Source organism: Colletotrichum destructivum, chromosome 2 (genome assembly GCF_034447905.1).
Source record: "Colletotrichum destructivum chromosome 2, complete sequence".
Lineage (NCBI taxonomy): Eukaryota > Fungi > Ascomycota > Sordariomycetes > Glomerellales > Glomerellaceae > Colletotrichum > Colletotrichum destructivum.
The window spans coordinates 2,671,586-2,687,610 of record NC_085897.1 but is presented as its reverse complement, the minus strand read 5'-3'; the positions used below and the strand labels follow the sequence as shown (position 1 = coordinate 2,687,610).

General features: G+C 54.9%; 5 protein-coding genes across 5 annotated transcripts; 4 read left to right on the top strand and 1 right to left on the bottom strand.

The window, feature by feature from the left end:
* Positions 1-400: 400 nt before the first annotated feature.
* Positions 401-5,486, bottom strand: CDEST_03042 (Putative MOB kinase activator family). Its single transcript, XM_062919201.1, has 4 exons — positions 5,274-5,486; positions 3,491-3,849; positions 3,330-3,441; positions 401-3,280 (listed from the first exon to the last, which is right to left on the bottom strand). The coding sequence occupies exons 1-4, from the start codon at positions 5,294-5,296 to the stop codon at positions 2,737-2,739; spliced, it is 1,038 nt and encodes a 345-aa protein (XP_062775252.1). The 5' UTR covers positions 5,297-5,486; the 3' UTR covers positions 401-2,736.
* CDEST_03043 (uncharacterized protein) lies at positions 402-1,961 on the top strand (the record flags this gene model as incomplete). The annotated part of the gene is made up of 2 exons (XM_062919202.1): positions 402-1,526; positions 1,662-1,961. Exons 1-2 carry the CDS (start codon positions 1,485-1,487, stop codon positions 1,959-1,961), a joined length of 342 nt encoding a protein of 113 aa, XP_062775253.1. The 5' UTR covers positions 402-1,484.
* A 514-nt stretch (positions 5,487-6,000) lies between the features above and the next one.
* On the top strand, positions 6,001-7,788 carry CDEST_03041 (Putative leo1-like protein). The gene is made up of 2 exons (XM_062919200.1): positions 6,001-6,378; positions 6,438-7,788. The coding sequence occupies exons 1-2, from the start codon at positions 6,127-6,129 to the stop codon at positions 7,392-7,394; spliced, it is 1,209 nt and encodes a 402-aa protein (XP_062775251.1). The 5' UTR covers positions 6,001-6,126; the 3' UTR covers positions 7,395-7,788.
* Positions 7,789-8,497: 709 nt separating this feature from the next.
* Positions 8,498-12,393, top strand: CDEST_03040 (Putative patatin-like phospholipase domain, Acyl transferase/acyl hydrolase/lysophospholipase). The gene is made up of 4 exons (XM_062919199.1): positions 8,498-8,956; positions 9,083-9,213; positions 9,281-10,097; positions 10,152-12,393. Exons 1-4 carry the CDS (start codon positions 8,897-8,899, stop codon positions 10,872-10,874), a joined length of 1,731 nt encoding a protein of 576 aa, XP_062775250.1. The 5' UTR covers positions 8,498-8,896; the 3' UTR covers positions 10,875-12,393.
* A 2,066-nt stretch (positions 12,394-14,459) lies between these two features.
* CDEST_03039 (uncharacterized protein) lies at positions 14,460-15,975 on the top strand. Its single transcript, XM_062919198.1, has 2 exons — positions 14,460-14,820; positions 14,895-15,975. Exon 2 carries the CDS (start codon positions 14,939-14,941, stop codon positions 15,578-15,580), a length of 642 nt encoding a protein of 213 aa, XP_062775249.1. The 5' UTR covers positions 14,460-14,820; positions 14,895-14,938; the 3' UTR covers positions 15,581-15,975.
* The last annotated feature ends 50 nt before the right edge of the window (positions 15,976-16,025 follow it).

The window sequence follows — 16,025 nt, the reverse complement described above, 5'->3', positions numbered from 1 at the left end:
TGCTGGATGACTCTTTGTGCTTGTGCTTTACGCCTTTGGACGTTCGTAAGCGAAGAGCCTCTACCGACGCAGACATGTCTAAACAAGTTTCCAATCAGAAAAGTTTCTCTGTTTGGGCGATCAGAGACCTCTGACCGTCGTCTGGTCTTGGATACATCGGATGATGATGTTTTCTTGGAACTTTTCAGAAGCTCGTCATAACTTTCTTTGGGAACCACGTCAATTTGGTCACCATCGCCCAGCTTGGGTTCCGGGGTGATGGCTCTGCCGTGTGTGCAACTCAGACGCTCTTCCAAGTCTCTGCTTGTGTAGCCTCCTGCTGAGGGCGATGAGCGCTTCCCTGACGGGCTTGCTGGGAACGCAGTCACCATAGATGAGTTATAGGTATGGGCTGAACTTAGTCCCTGACACCTAATCCAACGTGTCCATGATAAGATTTGACGATGTCTCTCTTTTGCTATGATGCCATTCGTCATCTTTAAGGCGCCCTCCGCATGCTTTAACGATCCCAACTTTGCTCCCTGACTCTACGTGGTTTGTTTCTTCTCGATCGTATTCGATACACTGTTGCAGTCGGTTCAACGGCTCTTTTCCCCAGTACTCGAAGACCTAATTTCATAGGAACACTTGCCTTCGATCGAATTGTTGCCAATCCCCCAGCCGGAAGCGAGATTGTTTACGAGGGGTGCTGTCTTAAGAAAAGACGACAATGAAAGCGCCTGGAATCGGAAACAATATACGGGTCGCTGTGCTGGAAACCGGAATCAGAACCAACCACAATATGAGTTGTCCGAGTTGAACCCCCCTTTGTCTAGCATCAATGCCGCTCCATACCGCAACGCTAACGAAGGACGACAAGACAATTGCAAGACCCAGGTAGCATTGATCAAGACTTCACGCCCTGACGTCGAAGGTCTCTAGCCGACTCGCTCTTGGGACACAAGCCAAAAGTCGCCAACCTCGTGAGTTATTTCCTTTGGACCGTTCTTAGGAGACGAGAGTCGAACCACCGTTCTAGCAACACTGGGTGGCGCCATAAAAAAAAACCGTCCGGGACTGTCTTCACCTAGGGATTGTGGAAACCAGCGTCGCAAAAGAGTGCGTGTCCAAGCCGGGGAACCCACAAGGGATATGTCGCCAGGTCCGATGTGCGTGAGAAATGCAGAAATAAGTATATGTATACCGCATTTGTAGCATAACACAGCGTCCACCGGCTAAGCTTTGAGATTTTCCATGTGCTTGCTCGAGCTATCGAAATTAAATTGTTCTCCTGCACTCTGTACGAGGGGGAAGGGGGGGCTCATTTTCGACATCGCTCCCTATATACGCACCTGTGAGGGTGAAAGGCTTTCTTGATAGCCTCAGGCTTATTCCCTGTCACCCTAAGCTCCCGTCTTGGTCAGTATCGACAATTCTCATGACAAAGGAATTACCACGTTGTGTCATATTAGCATTATTGACAACCTCAAGAAAGTCGGCTCTAAATGTCCAGCTTTCGCACGCTCATCCCCGCCCTCATGGTTCAAGTGTGTCTCTTGCCCCCGGTTTATGTACCCGACCTCTAAAGTTTCCCCTCCCAAGGTCGGGATACCCGTAAAACGAGAAAATCGTACGCCGAGAAACGCTGATTCTCGATCCTGAACACCCGTACCAGGCACCAGGTCCACGTCGACTCTCTGACCCGAATCGGTACTGCAGCCGCCAATAGCTTCCGGGTCCATGGCCGTCCTCCAACCTCGGGCCTCGTCCGCTCGGAGCCCGAATATCCGCTCCAGGTCGACGTCGTCTCCGTCCACGACGTGAATTACCTCCGCGCCGACCCGAACGGGCACTACGCCCGGCTCAAGGTGTCGAGCGTCCTCAAGGAAATAGTCACGGGCCCGGGTATCCGATTGGATTATATGCTGGCCATCGACTTGTCCGGGTCCAGAGACGCGGTCTTCAAGGGGCTTGCTTCCTGAGGCCAAAAGCGACGGAGTTTGGTAGTGGCTGTGAGTCTTAACCCCCACCTTGCTAGCCACCAACCTGTCGCGAGGGGTGGGTTCGATGGATGGGGGGTTCGATGGATGCGCGCGCAGATGCTGATGAGAATGCAGTTACTCATGCAAGGCTCGAGACCGGGCACGAGGCGCTGAAAGACATTTCAAATAAGAGTATGCTGCGTTTGGATGGTTCATTGTCGAGAAAACCAAGACAGTCGTGATTGACTGTTGTATCATCGTGGTAGCCGCCTAGAACATCATCCGTCCCCTAGGGTCGAGAAAGGCACTGTCGACTGTCAACTGTGGATTGCCTATGGAATGTTTCGTCTACCATCAGCTTTCTCTCTCCCTCCCCGTACTCCCCCAAAACCATTCCATGCGAGGAGATGTTCATCCCTGTTTGCGAACGAGACTCCGAGACTTTGCCTGCCTGGCTGTCGTAGCAAACCCGAAACTCCAACATGCAGCACATTCTCTTCTCGGCTGCTGCGAATGCAATGCGTGCGTGGTGTGTAAAAGCTTTTTTTCTTTTTCTTTTGGAGGGTCATTGTCGTATTGGTTCCCAACCTCTTGTACTTATTTCCAGTCTTGAGTGTTCCAGCGTCCATGAAGAAAAAAGGGACATGGTCGAACGAGTCTAGTGTTCAAAAATATACCCCCAAGTCCCAAGGACACAGTACACCAGAATCCGTGTTGCAACGTAATACTCCACTTTGAATCCTCCTAGCCGTACCGCGATGTTTTGCGCATACACTTAGGAAACGCCAGCCAGGTGCATCAGGCGCTCGCCAGCTCGTAGGTTGGCGTACTCGTAGGCCTTTGACTCGGGAGGGAAGGTGCCGTTGGCAGCCCAGAGGTCGATTAAAGGCTGCATGGGCTCAAGCTCGTGGGGCTTGAGCATGTCGAGAGCCGTGGCAGTCAGGATGAAGTGACTGAAGCAACTGTTGAGAGACTTCTCCAGGTTAAGGTGGTAGAAGGGCTCGACAAAATGGGCCCAGTAGAGGTGGGAGTAGACGCGGAACATCTGGCGGAAGATGGTCTGGCAGACGTCGATAAAGTTCTGGGGAAAGCCGGACCGCTTGCCGATCCAGTCGGGCTCGCCGGGGTTTGTGAGTTGCGAGAGAGGCGTCGTGGTGATGGCCGGGTTATGCGCATACGAGACGCCCGAAGGGTCGGTCGGAAAGATATTGGTGTCGTCAATCTTGCCCGAGATCCATCTCTGCATAAGAGTCATGTATTCGAAGGCAGGAAGCTCGACCGGTTCCCGACGACTGTTGAGCCAGGTGAATGAGTGGTTCCTGTAGGGCGTTAGCAACGGAGCCGAAGAGGAGGCTTTTGGTAACTTACGCTCCAGCGGACATTCTGGGACAGGTGGTGGCATTGCAGATAGTCGAGCCATCCTCCTCCTTCTCGTGGAGAACACGAACAAAATTCCAGAGGTTTCTGTAGTGCTCGACGACTGCGTCTCATTAGCGATAAACGGCACCAGTGATAGAGTCACTACTTACCCTGGTGAGCGATCCACTCGCCCTGCTCGACCGTCTTGGGTCTCGCGCTGAGGGTCATGAAGTTGCCCTTGACGATATGCTTGCCATAGTTGGAGTTGAGCCAGATAGGCATGGGCCGAGGGAGATGGTAGGAGTTGAGGATGCTGTCTCCGTCGGTCAAGCTACCCTGGTCGTCCATGCCAATAGAGTGGGCGAGAGAAGGGGAGTTGGGCAGAGGCGGGACTTTGGGAGCGAGGTTGGTGGACGATTGGCTTCCGTGGGAAACGGTCGGTGACGTAGGTTGCTGACCGGCGGTAGAAGACGTCGGGGACTTGTTCGAGCCAGGCGGTTTGGCAGCTTGTCCCCGGAAGCGGGCGTTGCTGTTGATCAATGTCTGATTAGCTGACAGAGCCTCAAGGCCACAATAACCACTCCGAGGCAAAGGAAGATGTCCAATGTGATGGTGACAACGACCACCAAGCCGGCTGCCGGGCGGTACCAGAAGCCAAGGGCTTGCTCCATCCATGTTGAGAGATATTGACTCAGACTAGGCATGGCTTTGCGGGCTGGCTTGTGTTGGCAATCTAGGGATGTCTGAGACCTCGCACCTCTAGGCCGCAAGGCAAAACGGAGTGAGGGGGAAGGATTTGGTGGATTTGATTTGTGTATGGAAACAGTATTTAAACGATAACTTTTTTAAAAACTGCAAAAGAGGGTGTCTGAAGGGATGAGCAGGGAAGGTAATGATACAGTAGTTGCGTACTCGAGGAATTGTTTGAGGGAGGCAGCTAGTTCTGCATGGGCACCCGCCCCTCGTGTGAAGTTCGATGGTGGGAAGGTGGCCAGGCAGACAAAGGGGGACTTTCCTCTTGTTTGCAGGTGGTTTTGTGAAGGCCAAGAAAGTCCAAATGGATTGCTGTGGCCACCAATGACCAGAATTCAAAGGCCCATCATAACTTTGGTAGTTGGAAGGCTTTTGCCCTCTTTGTGACGGGCAGGGACCAGACGGAAACCCTGACGTTGGTAGGCAAGACGATGTGTGTTTATTTGCGACATACTTCCATCCATAAATGCCAGGCTGGTTGGTGGCTTGCTAGCGGTTGGTACTTGAAGTCAAGTGTGCCTTGGTAACAGTCTCTTGTTCAAGCTTGGGCTGAGATTTCGAATGAAGAAGAGCTGCAGTGTTGTGTAATCGTCTGAAGATTGATGGTGATTGCTGTCTTGTTTTGTTGCCACCTTGCTCTTCCCCGCCCTGGCTAGGTGCACCAAAGCTTCAACACAATAGGCGGCTAGTTGTGACGCGGATGAGATGCAATCATTGCGTTGAGTAGGGGCAAAACAATGAGTACTTGCTCAAGGCCACACTTGTTTCTGTGTTTGGTGATGGCTGTTCAGAGCACAATAGTCGACTTTGGGCGGCCGAGGGAGGCAACTGAGCATCTCCCAACCTGGCGTTATCAAAATGAAAGGAAAGGCAGCCGTGGACTTAACCAAGAGGTGCTGCTGAGCTCTACAAATTTCGGCCAGGCCTTCATGATCCATGCTTTGGCAATAGCCTCAAGTGATAATGCACCCCATGTCTCAGCGGTCGCCGGGCCAGAGTGCATGTACCAAAGTACGGGCTGTCTGCGGCACTAACCGAGTGGCCAACTTCACAGCTATCTGCTGTGCAGCCACCATGCAACCTGGGGTTTTCCGTGTTTCCATCATGCAAGGAGCATTGGGGAGGAAGATGAGGAGGAAGAATACGAAGAAGCAATTCGCAGGACAATAAATGACAGGAAAATAAATGATGGCAACTCACATTCCTGAGAAGAGGTTCGACATGATGGAGGGGGTACTCGCGGTGAGGGGGAGTCGGAGGGGGTTATAAGGTTGAGTCGTCCGGCGCACCTCCTGGGAGAACTTGGAGAGGCTGGACTACTTGGTTTCAGCTCTGCTGAATCCAGACGACGGTTTGATAATCGAAAAGTGGCCGGATATCAAGCAAGGAGGGAGAGTTAAGCTGAAAAGGGGCGATTGAAGGTGAGCTTCTTCGGACTACGTTCGCTCCTGCATCTTCGAGGAGTAGCAGCATAAAGAGCGCTAGACCGTAAGCGTCGTATTAAGCGAGCGCACGGGTCATATTCTCCACAGCCTTGGGTCCCAATGGTCCGTCGCTCCATCGCCATTGGGCTCGCGCTATACGGAAAGAAGGGTCTTTATTCAGCCTCGTGTGGCTTTCTTATCCTTACGGGAGGTTGGGACGCCAGCGGTGTGTTTTGCTATATCGTTTAACCAAAGCATCTTAGTAGACATGAGCACAGCTTTAAGGTAGCCGATCTATTTCTCTCATTGAAAAAGCGGTCTACGCCCCATTTCAAGCAAGTCTAGGTTGTGCAATCTGGCTTAAACCCCTGCCGAAACCCCCTTCGGTAGTTCTTACTTCCGGATGGGTACCTACAGGTGTGGCGGTGTAGGTAGGTTCCAGCCTCATTCAATTCAATTCAACGCAAAAGTGGGTCGAGGTTGTGCGACAGGGACTGTTCAAGCCTCGCTCTTGACCTTTCTGAGAGCAAAGGTGCTAGCTGAGCTGTCAAGCACGTACAACTGCCCACCGACAATCCGATACCAAAAAACACCCCCCCCATCAATATTCCTAGTCACCAATCATCATCATGTCGGACTCGGAAGATTTGGTCGAGCTTCCTGAGGAGGATGAGGAGGATCTCTTCGGCGACGAGCCGGCGGACGATGTCCTTGAGGACCGTAGTCGTGCCGGCAGCGAACGCGACGCGGCATCCGACCAGGATGCGGGCGAGGGCTACGGCAGAGATGACGAGGTGCCGGCATCGACGGACTATGAGACGAGGGTCATTGAGGCTGTTGAGATGCAGCGCCATCGCATCCCCAAGGCGAAAGATCAGAGAGTAAGTCGATGCAACGGCCCCCGAGTCGCGGGTCCGCGACGTGCGCTAACGACGACCAGTTGCGATCTCTTCGTGTCCCGAAATTCATGAGAATCGTCCCCACGCTTTTCGATCCCGAAACATTCGAGCCTACTGAGCAAGACATTGAGAACGCCAAAGCTGAAGTGCCCAAGGCAGACATCCGCGTCCGGAGACAGGGAAACAAGCTGCAGAGCAACGCCATGATCCACAGATGGAGCGACGGCTCTGTGACGATGACCGTCGGCGACGAGCACTTTGAAGTGACAACTAAGGCCCTGGCTCCTGGGCCCGACCAACCATACTCGGAACTTCAAGACGGACACTACTACGCCGCCGCTGCCGAGTATTCCAGCAACTTCCTCATGTTCGTGGGACATGTCACCGATCAGTATATTGTCCGACCCGGAAAGGAAGTTGCCGACGACGCCCTCATTGCTCTTGCGGAGCGCATGGCGACGATATCGCAAAAGCCACAGGAGAAGGACATGATCATCAACACAATCCAGGATCCCGAGTTGCGCAAGAGACAAGCGGAACAGGCAGAGAAGGAGCGCATGAAGATGCAACGGCGTCGGGAGACGCAGACGGCCCGCATGGACTCCAGTCGTGGATTTGGCCGCAGCGGAGGTCTCTCGATTGGGGACCTCGAGGGTGGACGACGCGCTGGTGGATCGCGTAAGAGGGGCATGCCCGGCGCACCGAAGCAAAAGCGAAGGCGTCCTGAGTATGACTCTGATGACGACCTGCCTTCTGGTGCTCGCAGGCAAGATGATTATGACATGGAGGATGACTTTATTGTTGCGAGTGACGAGGAGGTCAGCGAGGGAGACCAGGACGACGACGAGGAGCCTCTCGGCGACGACGAGGCGCCACGGTACAAGAAGCGACGGAGGAGGTCGGACGACGACGACGCCGAAGGCGACGATGATGACATGATGGAGACAAGCGGTCGCGGAAGACGGCGCCATGTTGTCGACGACGATGATTCGGAGTGAGAATATCGCCGGCGACCTGCCTTAGGCTCTAGGCTAGCTCATTTGCACCGAGCTGGCCATGACCATTGTACTATAACAGGCCTACTTTTCTTTTGCGCAATTGGTGCGAGCGCTCCAGATACCGCGCCCCTAGAAAGGAATCGAGATGCAAGCAGCACGAGCACTGCAAGATTGACACGAACTTCTCCCATTTGTCGTCCAAAAGGAAGAACGACGAGCCCATCAGCACGCGTCGTGACACATCTCGTGGGACTTGTCCACGCCGGGACTGGCGTCGGCAGGGCACGTGCGGGTAGTGTAACCGTCGTTTTCTCTTTGTCATCGCTCTCTGGCCGTTGAAGGTCGGTGGACTTTGTTGGGAACGGCTTAGCATGTAACTATTGAATCACATCGTGGCAGCCCACTGAGATTGAGCGGGCTCTTAAGCCTGACACGATATGAGGTGATTTCAGTTATCGATTCAAGGGCAGGTAAGTATACTTTCCCAACGCTTCTTGAAGTAAAAAGTACCTTTGCCTGGTGGGCTATGGTAGGTGCGTGGGGACGCTTCGCAGAGTTTGGGAGACCTTCTGTCCCATAAATGGCATTATCACATGTCGAAGCTAGCGTCCAGCATGGGACGGCACAGCCAAGGAGCTGAGGGAGCTGCCCCCCCCCAAACTTCTCAGCAGTGCTGTACAGGTGTGTGGGGTGGGGTCTCGTGGTCAACATGCCCCATGTCAATGCCGTAATGCACCTAGCAAATGCTGCCGCAGTCAAGCAATTGGAGGGAGGGGAAGTGGTCCCGGCCTGCAGCGTGCCCCAGAATCTCCAGATCATCCGGCCATGGAAACCGACGGCAATTTCGAACACCGCTGCTCCTGACTCCCTGCTGCGCTTGCAGTTGTTGATTTCGCGGTGCTCTCTTGTGCCTGCCGTGAGCCGAGCCAAACTACGGACAACTGTCCGGTATGGTGGTGGCCGAGTCAAACAAGTATCCGTTCCTCCTTCAATTTGCCGTGGATGAACCCACGGGCGTCGACTCTGTCGTACCGCAGACTATTGAAGACACACATATGCATCTGACTCTCTCTCTTGTCCCTCTCTCACATACACACAATCTCTCCCCTTCGCATCCCCCCCCCCCATCTCCCCCCCCCTCTCTCTACCTACCCTACCGACCGTCATTCGTCCGCCCGCTCGTTCGTCCTCACGCGGTTGATGCGTTCGGTATTGTCCAGTCTGTAAATATACTGTCGTTCTCTGTATACTATCCATCCATCCACCCCTCATCTATCTATCTACCTATCACTCCCGTCGCCCGGCCCTCCCTGGAACTTGGAATGCAAACGCCCGCCTAGCCAGAGACAGAACGTTCGCTTCGCTCCACCAGGCCGATAATGCCATAATGCCATGACCACCCCGTATCACTCGTCATTATCCTCGTCAGTATCCGTATCATTATTCCCCGCCAGCTCGGGATCCCCCATGGTCTTCACCACCATTATCGCCGTCGCGCAACCATGGGAGTCGTCGTTGCGCTTTGGCAAGTGGCCGTAGACGTGACGCACTTTTGGCAACAGGTACGTGCATTTCTACGACTCATCCGATGCGCGCATCGCTCGCCGACACCCTACAAATGGTCTGTCGGCGAACGACGGCTTTGCTTGGACGAGCTGCGGCTGACTGACCTCGATGCGCGTCTGCAGAAACTCCGCGATTGGTACACACGCAAGACCCCCGTCGAACTATGGCTCGAACTCCTACGCCATGCCGAAGCCTTTGAAGATTGGGAAGAAGCTGCCCTGCATCTAGATAACTTGCTTGGACTGGACTTATGGTGAGGAAACCGCTGTTCGTACCCGTGTGTCTCAGTAGCACATGCTAAAGTCTGCGTGCTGCAACAGGAGAAACAACCCGACGTCCAAGTTCTACGACTACCGCCTCATCAACGAGCGCCTCAACTCGTTGATTACCGCAAGAGAGGACGGCAATCTTAACAAGCTGGTCAACCTCCTCCGCTCCGGCCTGATCCGAAACCTCGGCAACATCACTGCGCCGACGCTATACAACCGGTCCTTTGCCGGCACAAAATACTTGATCGAAGAATACATCACCCAAATCGCTGAGGCGGTCGAGGACATCACACATCTGCCAACAACCCCAGGCTCCGACCACCATGGAGCTCCCGTCGGGTTGACAAATCAGATGAAGTTGGATTTCATCCATGACACTCGACAGGCTTTTGGAAGAAGCACACTTGTTCTCCAGGGCGGTGCCATATTCGGAGTCTGCCACCTCGGTGTCGTCAAGGCGCTATTTCTGCGAGGCCTGCTCCCGCGGATTATTACCGGGACCGCGACGGGCGCTCTCATTGCCGCCTTGGTGGCCATCCACACCGAGGAAGAGCTTCCCAATGTACTCAAAGGAGAGGGCATCGACCTGTCGGCGTTTTCCGGCAAGTCGAGAGCCGAAAAGGGTCTGCAAAAGGACCAATCCTACGCCACGAGGTGGAATACCCTTTTGAGAAGACTGAAGAGATTCTCCCGTGAGGGCTACTTTCTCGACGTCAAGGTTTTGGAGGACTGCGTGCGAGCCAATGTGGGAGACTTGACTTTTGAAGAGGCATATAACCGAAGCAAGAGAGTCCTGAACATCACTGTTGCTACTGCCGACCAGGGGGGCGTTCCGACACTGCTCAACTACCTGACGGCACCGAATGTGGTGAGTATCGTGTGTTTCTTGTTCGGCCTGGGAACGAGACTGACCCTAGTGAAGCTTATATGGACTGCCGCAGTGGCTTCGAACGCATCCACGGCCAGTCTTTATGGTCACCGAGAGACGACGGTGCTTTGCAAAGATGCACACGGGAACATCGTCCCTTGGGCACCGGCGAATACCATCGACTTTCACCATTGGACGCATGTTTCGTATTCAGAACGCGAGTCACCACTCCTCCGTATAGCCGAGCTCTTTAACGTAAACCACTTCATTGTCAGCCAGGCTCGACCGTACCTCATTCCCTTTTTGCAAAGCGACATGCACGGTCCATCACTCATGGAGTCGCGTAACAGCACGACGTCAATCACGGCTTTCATGGCCCGCATGGTGGGCTTGGAGATCAGGCATCGCCTACGCCAGCTTGACACGCTGCGTCTCCTCCCGGCGGGTATACGTCGCTTCCTTGTCGACGAACAAGTACCAGGGGCTTCGATGACGCTAGTCCCCGAAGTGACGGCCGGTGACTTTGTGCGCTTGCTCGAGACGCCAACGAGGGAGACGTTGGATTATTGGATCTCAAGGGGCGAGCGGAGTGTCTGGCCCGCCGTTGCCGCGCTTCGGATTCGTTGCGCCGTCGAGAACGAGTTGGACAGGTCTTATCAGACTGTCCGTCGATTGAAGGCGGGTGGTCTCCGGAGGAAAGGTTCAACGGCAGCGGCAGCAACTATGGATAATAGCAACAAAGATCGGAGGGCGAGCAGTATGGGGGCCGCATATTGATGGCGCCGACCTGGAAGCAGGCTGCAAATCGCAGCTGATCGAATTTACGCCATGGGGAGGCCGCGCGCCTCGAGGTCTTGGATACCAGTCCGATGCATGCAAATCCCACGTTTAATGCTCGATGCAATAGTGTCCTCCGTATACAAGGCGTATTGGAAGTTGGGGGCGGGCGGCTTACGTACAGCATGTGCAGATGCAAGTCAGCCGTGGTTGGGCTGAAGCGGGATGATTGTGACGAACATTAAACCGTTGTGGCGTTTGGGGTCTGAAGATGAATGCGCAGCCAGGTGTAAGAGCGTGCAGATGATGCGTTGGTGTTGATGATGATTAGGATGTACCATGTACTGCTGCCGTCCTTAGGCCGTCGGTCGGGCTGCCTGCAGGCTGAAAGACAGGGTGGGTGCAGGAGGATTTAGGTCGGCCAGGATGCAGGGAGACGCAGGTGTCCGTAGCTTTGTGTATGGCGGAAAGACGCGTCCCACTGGTGAGTCGGGATGACCAAATGACCAGCAACCCTAGGAAGTTCATGGCCAAATCCGGCGACCGACGACGGTGAAGGTGCATTCGACGAGGATGACCGCTCAGGAGCCCAATGCCTTTCTGCGTACCCTCGGTGCGTGTGCGTGAATGCTACGCATGTCTCTCTGCTTGTAATGGCCTACGATGCTGTATTTGCCCCCCTTCCCCCCTCTCAGGGTTCGAGTCTCGATGGCCGCAAAGCCTTGCCAATGTTCCTGGGTGGTTCCCTAGGGACAGCAGATGTGCGTCGGACTGGCAAACGTACACTGTGTATGCATGTGTAATATGGTGTGTGTATGTGTGTGTGTGTCTTGGACGAGGATGGCGGAACAGGGGCTGCTGCAGGCGATCCGCGCGCTAGGGACCTTCTCGAAGCCTTCTCGAAGCCTGGAGGATGGACGGTGGGGTCTCTCGTCACTGGTCAGGAAAAGACTCCGCCAAAAACCCGGGCATGTTGGCCATCTTGGCTCGCTTGTGGGAAAACGGCACCGCGACTTCGAGGGAGGAAGGATTGGCAGGCGGGGGCAGGAAGTATTTCGCGCAGTGGTCACGAGGGGATCGGGTGGGTTGGGATGCGTGAATATTGGGATTCCCGCGAGGCGAGTCGTCTCCTTCAATCGATTGGCGAGGGTTGGACGTCGGAGAAGGGCTCCGGTCGAGGATCAGGAATTAAGGCACCTTTTTCCCCTTGGTTGTCGTCTCCCGAATCTCTCTCGGTGTCACCAGCCATGCTCTCGGTGTTGCCAACATGGCTGACGGTGTCCTAGGGCGACGCGCTTGGCAGATATGCTGCAGCGGATGATAGGACTTTGCGTCCTAGGGCGTCCTGTATTGGGGGATGTGGAGAGGTGCCCCGGCAGTCCTAGGACTGTCGCCCGAGAATAGTGGGACGACAGCTCCGGGGATTGGACCCGCCGTTGGGGACAGGCCGGGTCCGTGCCGTCAGGTGAGGGTGAATGCATCAGGGATCGTTTCCCTGGGATGATGTGGCGTGGCAGTCCGTCCCGAGAGTCGTGCTCCTGCCAGTGGCTCTCGTTGGCTCAGGGGATCGGTGATGCTACCAATGTTTTCATAGGTAAGTGCAGGAACGAGCGGTTCGTTCACTTGGAGTCGTCGGGAACCTCTTCCCCCCACCCCTGGCTTGCAGTCGTCGGTGTTGCCGGCACCCTAGCAACCTGAGCTGCGGGGAAACGGCACAGATAGCAACGACATCGGAGAGCCGGGCTTAGTCCCCCAAAGGCATACCGATAGGCAGCCTGGGTAACGAAACGACCCAGTGCTCGGGGGTTGGCGTTGCATTCTGCATCATGACGTCGGACGGGGTCTGTTCGCCCGGCGGCGGTTCGTCCACTTGGGACGCCGGGGCATTCTTTGCTAGCTAGGGCACGCGGAGCTTCTCGTCGATAGAGCACGTCGGTGCCTCTCCAATATCAGCAGCACCCTTGCCTGAGATCGGGCCCTGCGAGGCAGGACTGACATGCAAGACACATCAGATGGCAGTGGCTAAGACATGCAAGTTCAAGGTGAGTGAGTCACAGGGATTGACTGATCTGACGGGGAGCGGCGGTGGACGACGACGCGTTTCAGATCAACTGACAGACAGCAGTAGAGGACTCGGTGGGAGCAACAACGCTGATGTTCGGCTTGATAAGTTGACAGACACTTGGCATAGGGCCAATGATGCCATGCCATCGAGGTCGGCGTTCCGCGCTCAATGCCGAACGTAGCCGAGCGGAACTATTCTCCCTGCCGCCATGTCTTTGGTCAATCCGATAACGCCATAAACAAGTGATTGGACCGGGATTTCCTATCTCGGTACAGATTATGAAGGCTGCGGAAGATTAGGTTTTGTGTGGTGTGGTGATTGAATTGGGTAAACCGTCCAGCGTCCTATCGAGGTGGCATCGTAATTGGGCGAGTTGTGTCACACACTGGCAGACGGGTTCTGTCGATAACATCTGGTCCGCCTCCGGGCATCAGGTGTCGGCTAAGCTCTTCGGTGAGCAAACTCACCAAGGTAAGGATAGCGTTGGCGATCGTAGCCAAGTCCAAGTGTGTGCAGTGTCGAGACGGGTCCAGTCGAAGAACAGTTTGCCTTTGTCACGCAACACATCCGGAGGCGGGGAGTCGCATATGCGAGCTTGCGTGCTTACGACACGCACTGATGGTATACGTACCTCCTTTTATCGCGCCAGTGTCACGAGAATGGCGTGGGAAGTGTCGTTTCCCACGGCTCAAGTCTGTCGAGGGTGGGGGGGGTACGAGGACAGAGCGAGAGAGAGAGGGAGGGAGGTTGACCGTAAAATAAAAAGTTATGGGTGTTGGAAGTGTTTACTGGTAGTGTTTTGGTAGGTGAGGTGTCTCTGTGATCTGCAGGGGAATTTTCGGCTTCTGGGCCCCTGAACTACCACCACTCTACGGATACTCCACCTGGTCAAGGTTCCTGACAAGCACTGCGGAAGTACCGTGCTTCCAACTACCCCACACCAAAACATCTTCCCTACCTAGGTAGGTACAGATACTCTGAACATATCTACACCTATACAGTAGGTATACATCCCCATCAGCCTATGGGCAGCATCCTTCGAGCCAAATGCAGCTCCTTCCACACCAACCGCGGCTACCTGAACACTGAACGCACCTCTCTCTCTCGCTCTCTGTCTCTCTCTCTCTCTCTCTCTCGCATACACCCACGCTCTCACACACACACCCTCTCCTCCTCTCGTCTGCTTCAGGTGCTTCTTCGCCAGACCTTGGCCTGCGTCTCTCGCTACCTGGTCTGCCACTGCCGCACCATCACCGCACATGCAGCTCGTAGTTGGGCGCGCAGCCATGGAGCTGCTGAGAGGTGACGGTGAAATCGTGCCTGGATTGCGTGGGGTGGTCAGATGAAGGGTACCGGCCAGTGAATAGGGCAATGAAGAAAAGGAAGAGGGAAAAGAGAGGGGGAAAAAGAGAGAGGAGGAAGAACGAGGTGCCACACCCCAAACCAACAACCGCCCACGACCGCGGCTGTCCCGTACCTTGCGCCTTACAGCTTGCACTCTGCGTAAGCTGTGTATAAATCCCCTATGTCCCTGCTCCCATGCCTTTCTTACACTCTTCTCTCCCCTTCTTCTCAAATACAACACCATCATAGCACCATTTGCCAGCGCCATTCAACACACTGTCTACGCCCTTCTTGTCTTCTTGCATACAGACCATTTGCAGCACGCTGTTCTGGAACGAACAGCCTCGTTAGGTCTCCCTGAAACGAGAGACGCGAGTACGCACCGTCTTACTGGTCGTCCTACCGCCCGACTACCCAGCATCACTCACTCCCCTTCGTCCCAACCCGAGCAGGCCTTGCCAAGGCCCCTTTCGATACCCTTTCAGCACCATTACTATACTTCTTCTTCGTCTTCTTCTTCTTCTTTCTAACCTTGTGGTAAGAAACCCTTGTCCCTGTCAAACCAGACATCCACCGCCTTAGAAAAGGGCTGACCTTGCCTCCACGGCCAGAATCATCACTCGACGGCCTGCCTCTCCCATCTACATCACCCATCATGGCCGTTCGCATACCCAGACTTGACACAAAGATGCCTCATCCCCAAGACCGCAAGCACAACCACATGCAATTCCACGTTGACCCGGCGGACTACCAGCACGACAACTATTCGCCACAACGTAGTCCCCAGTATAAACTCTCTAACGAATCCGCTTCTTCCCTCGCCCAAGGCCATGACCCTCTTGCCGATTCGGGAGATGACGGGAGCTTCGCGGTCATATCTCTCAGCGAGGAGGCCACTGCCTCGGGGGCCCTCTCGGAGACCACGGGCTCGGACGACACTGTCGTCGACCCGACCGCCACGAGGAAGGCCGCCGGTACCCCGGCTGTCCTCGGGTCTGCTTTGACCCAGGACAACATCCATCTCCACAATCGGGTGTATCCCCTCGGTTCTTTGTCGACATACCAGTGGGTCTGGGGCCAGCCATGCCTCGGCGGTTTTGATATCAAGGACACCTCGTCCAAGGAAAGCATGAAGGTCCACGTCTCCCGCTCGCGCGTCAGTCAGGCGACTGAGAACCTCGACAGCGAATATGGCGTCGTCAACCACCCATCCGAGGCATACGTTGCCTTTGCCGGTGACTGGGCCGATGTCGCCGCCGACCCTGCCATGATGGAAGAACTCGACCGACTAGAGTGATATTATCGGCCCGACATCCCTCTTGCCTCCCCTCCCGACTCTCTCCTGCTGCCCTGTCCGTCGGCTGCTCATTCATTCTCATCAAGGATTGTGTCGTCATGAAGTGATGGAAATTTTAGGTTGCCTGATTTGGTCCATGCCACTCGTTTCGATGCTGGTTTGACTTTGTATTGCTGGAGGAGAGAAAGAAACAGTCGTTTCCTGGATGAAAAAAGAAACTTCAGCCCTGAAATCATACAATACACACTGGTGTACCGTCGGTGTGTCATTGGAATGCCAATCACTGATCTTCGTTGCAACCCCGTTACCTCACCCCAGTGACCGAGTCTAACAACCCTAACCCCTCCCCCTCGCGTCGGTTGTCACCGCTTCAGATCTCCTGCCCCGCCATGCGGGGACGACGGTCCAAAGCGGGACGGACTTGGAGTCGGCGTTGCATTGCATG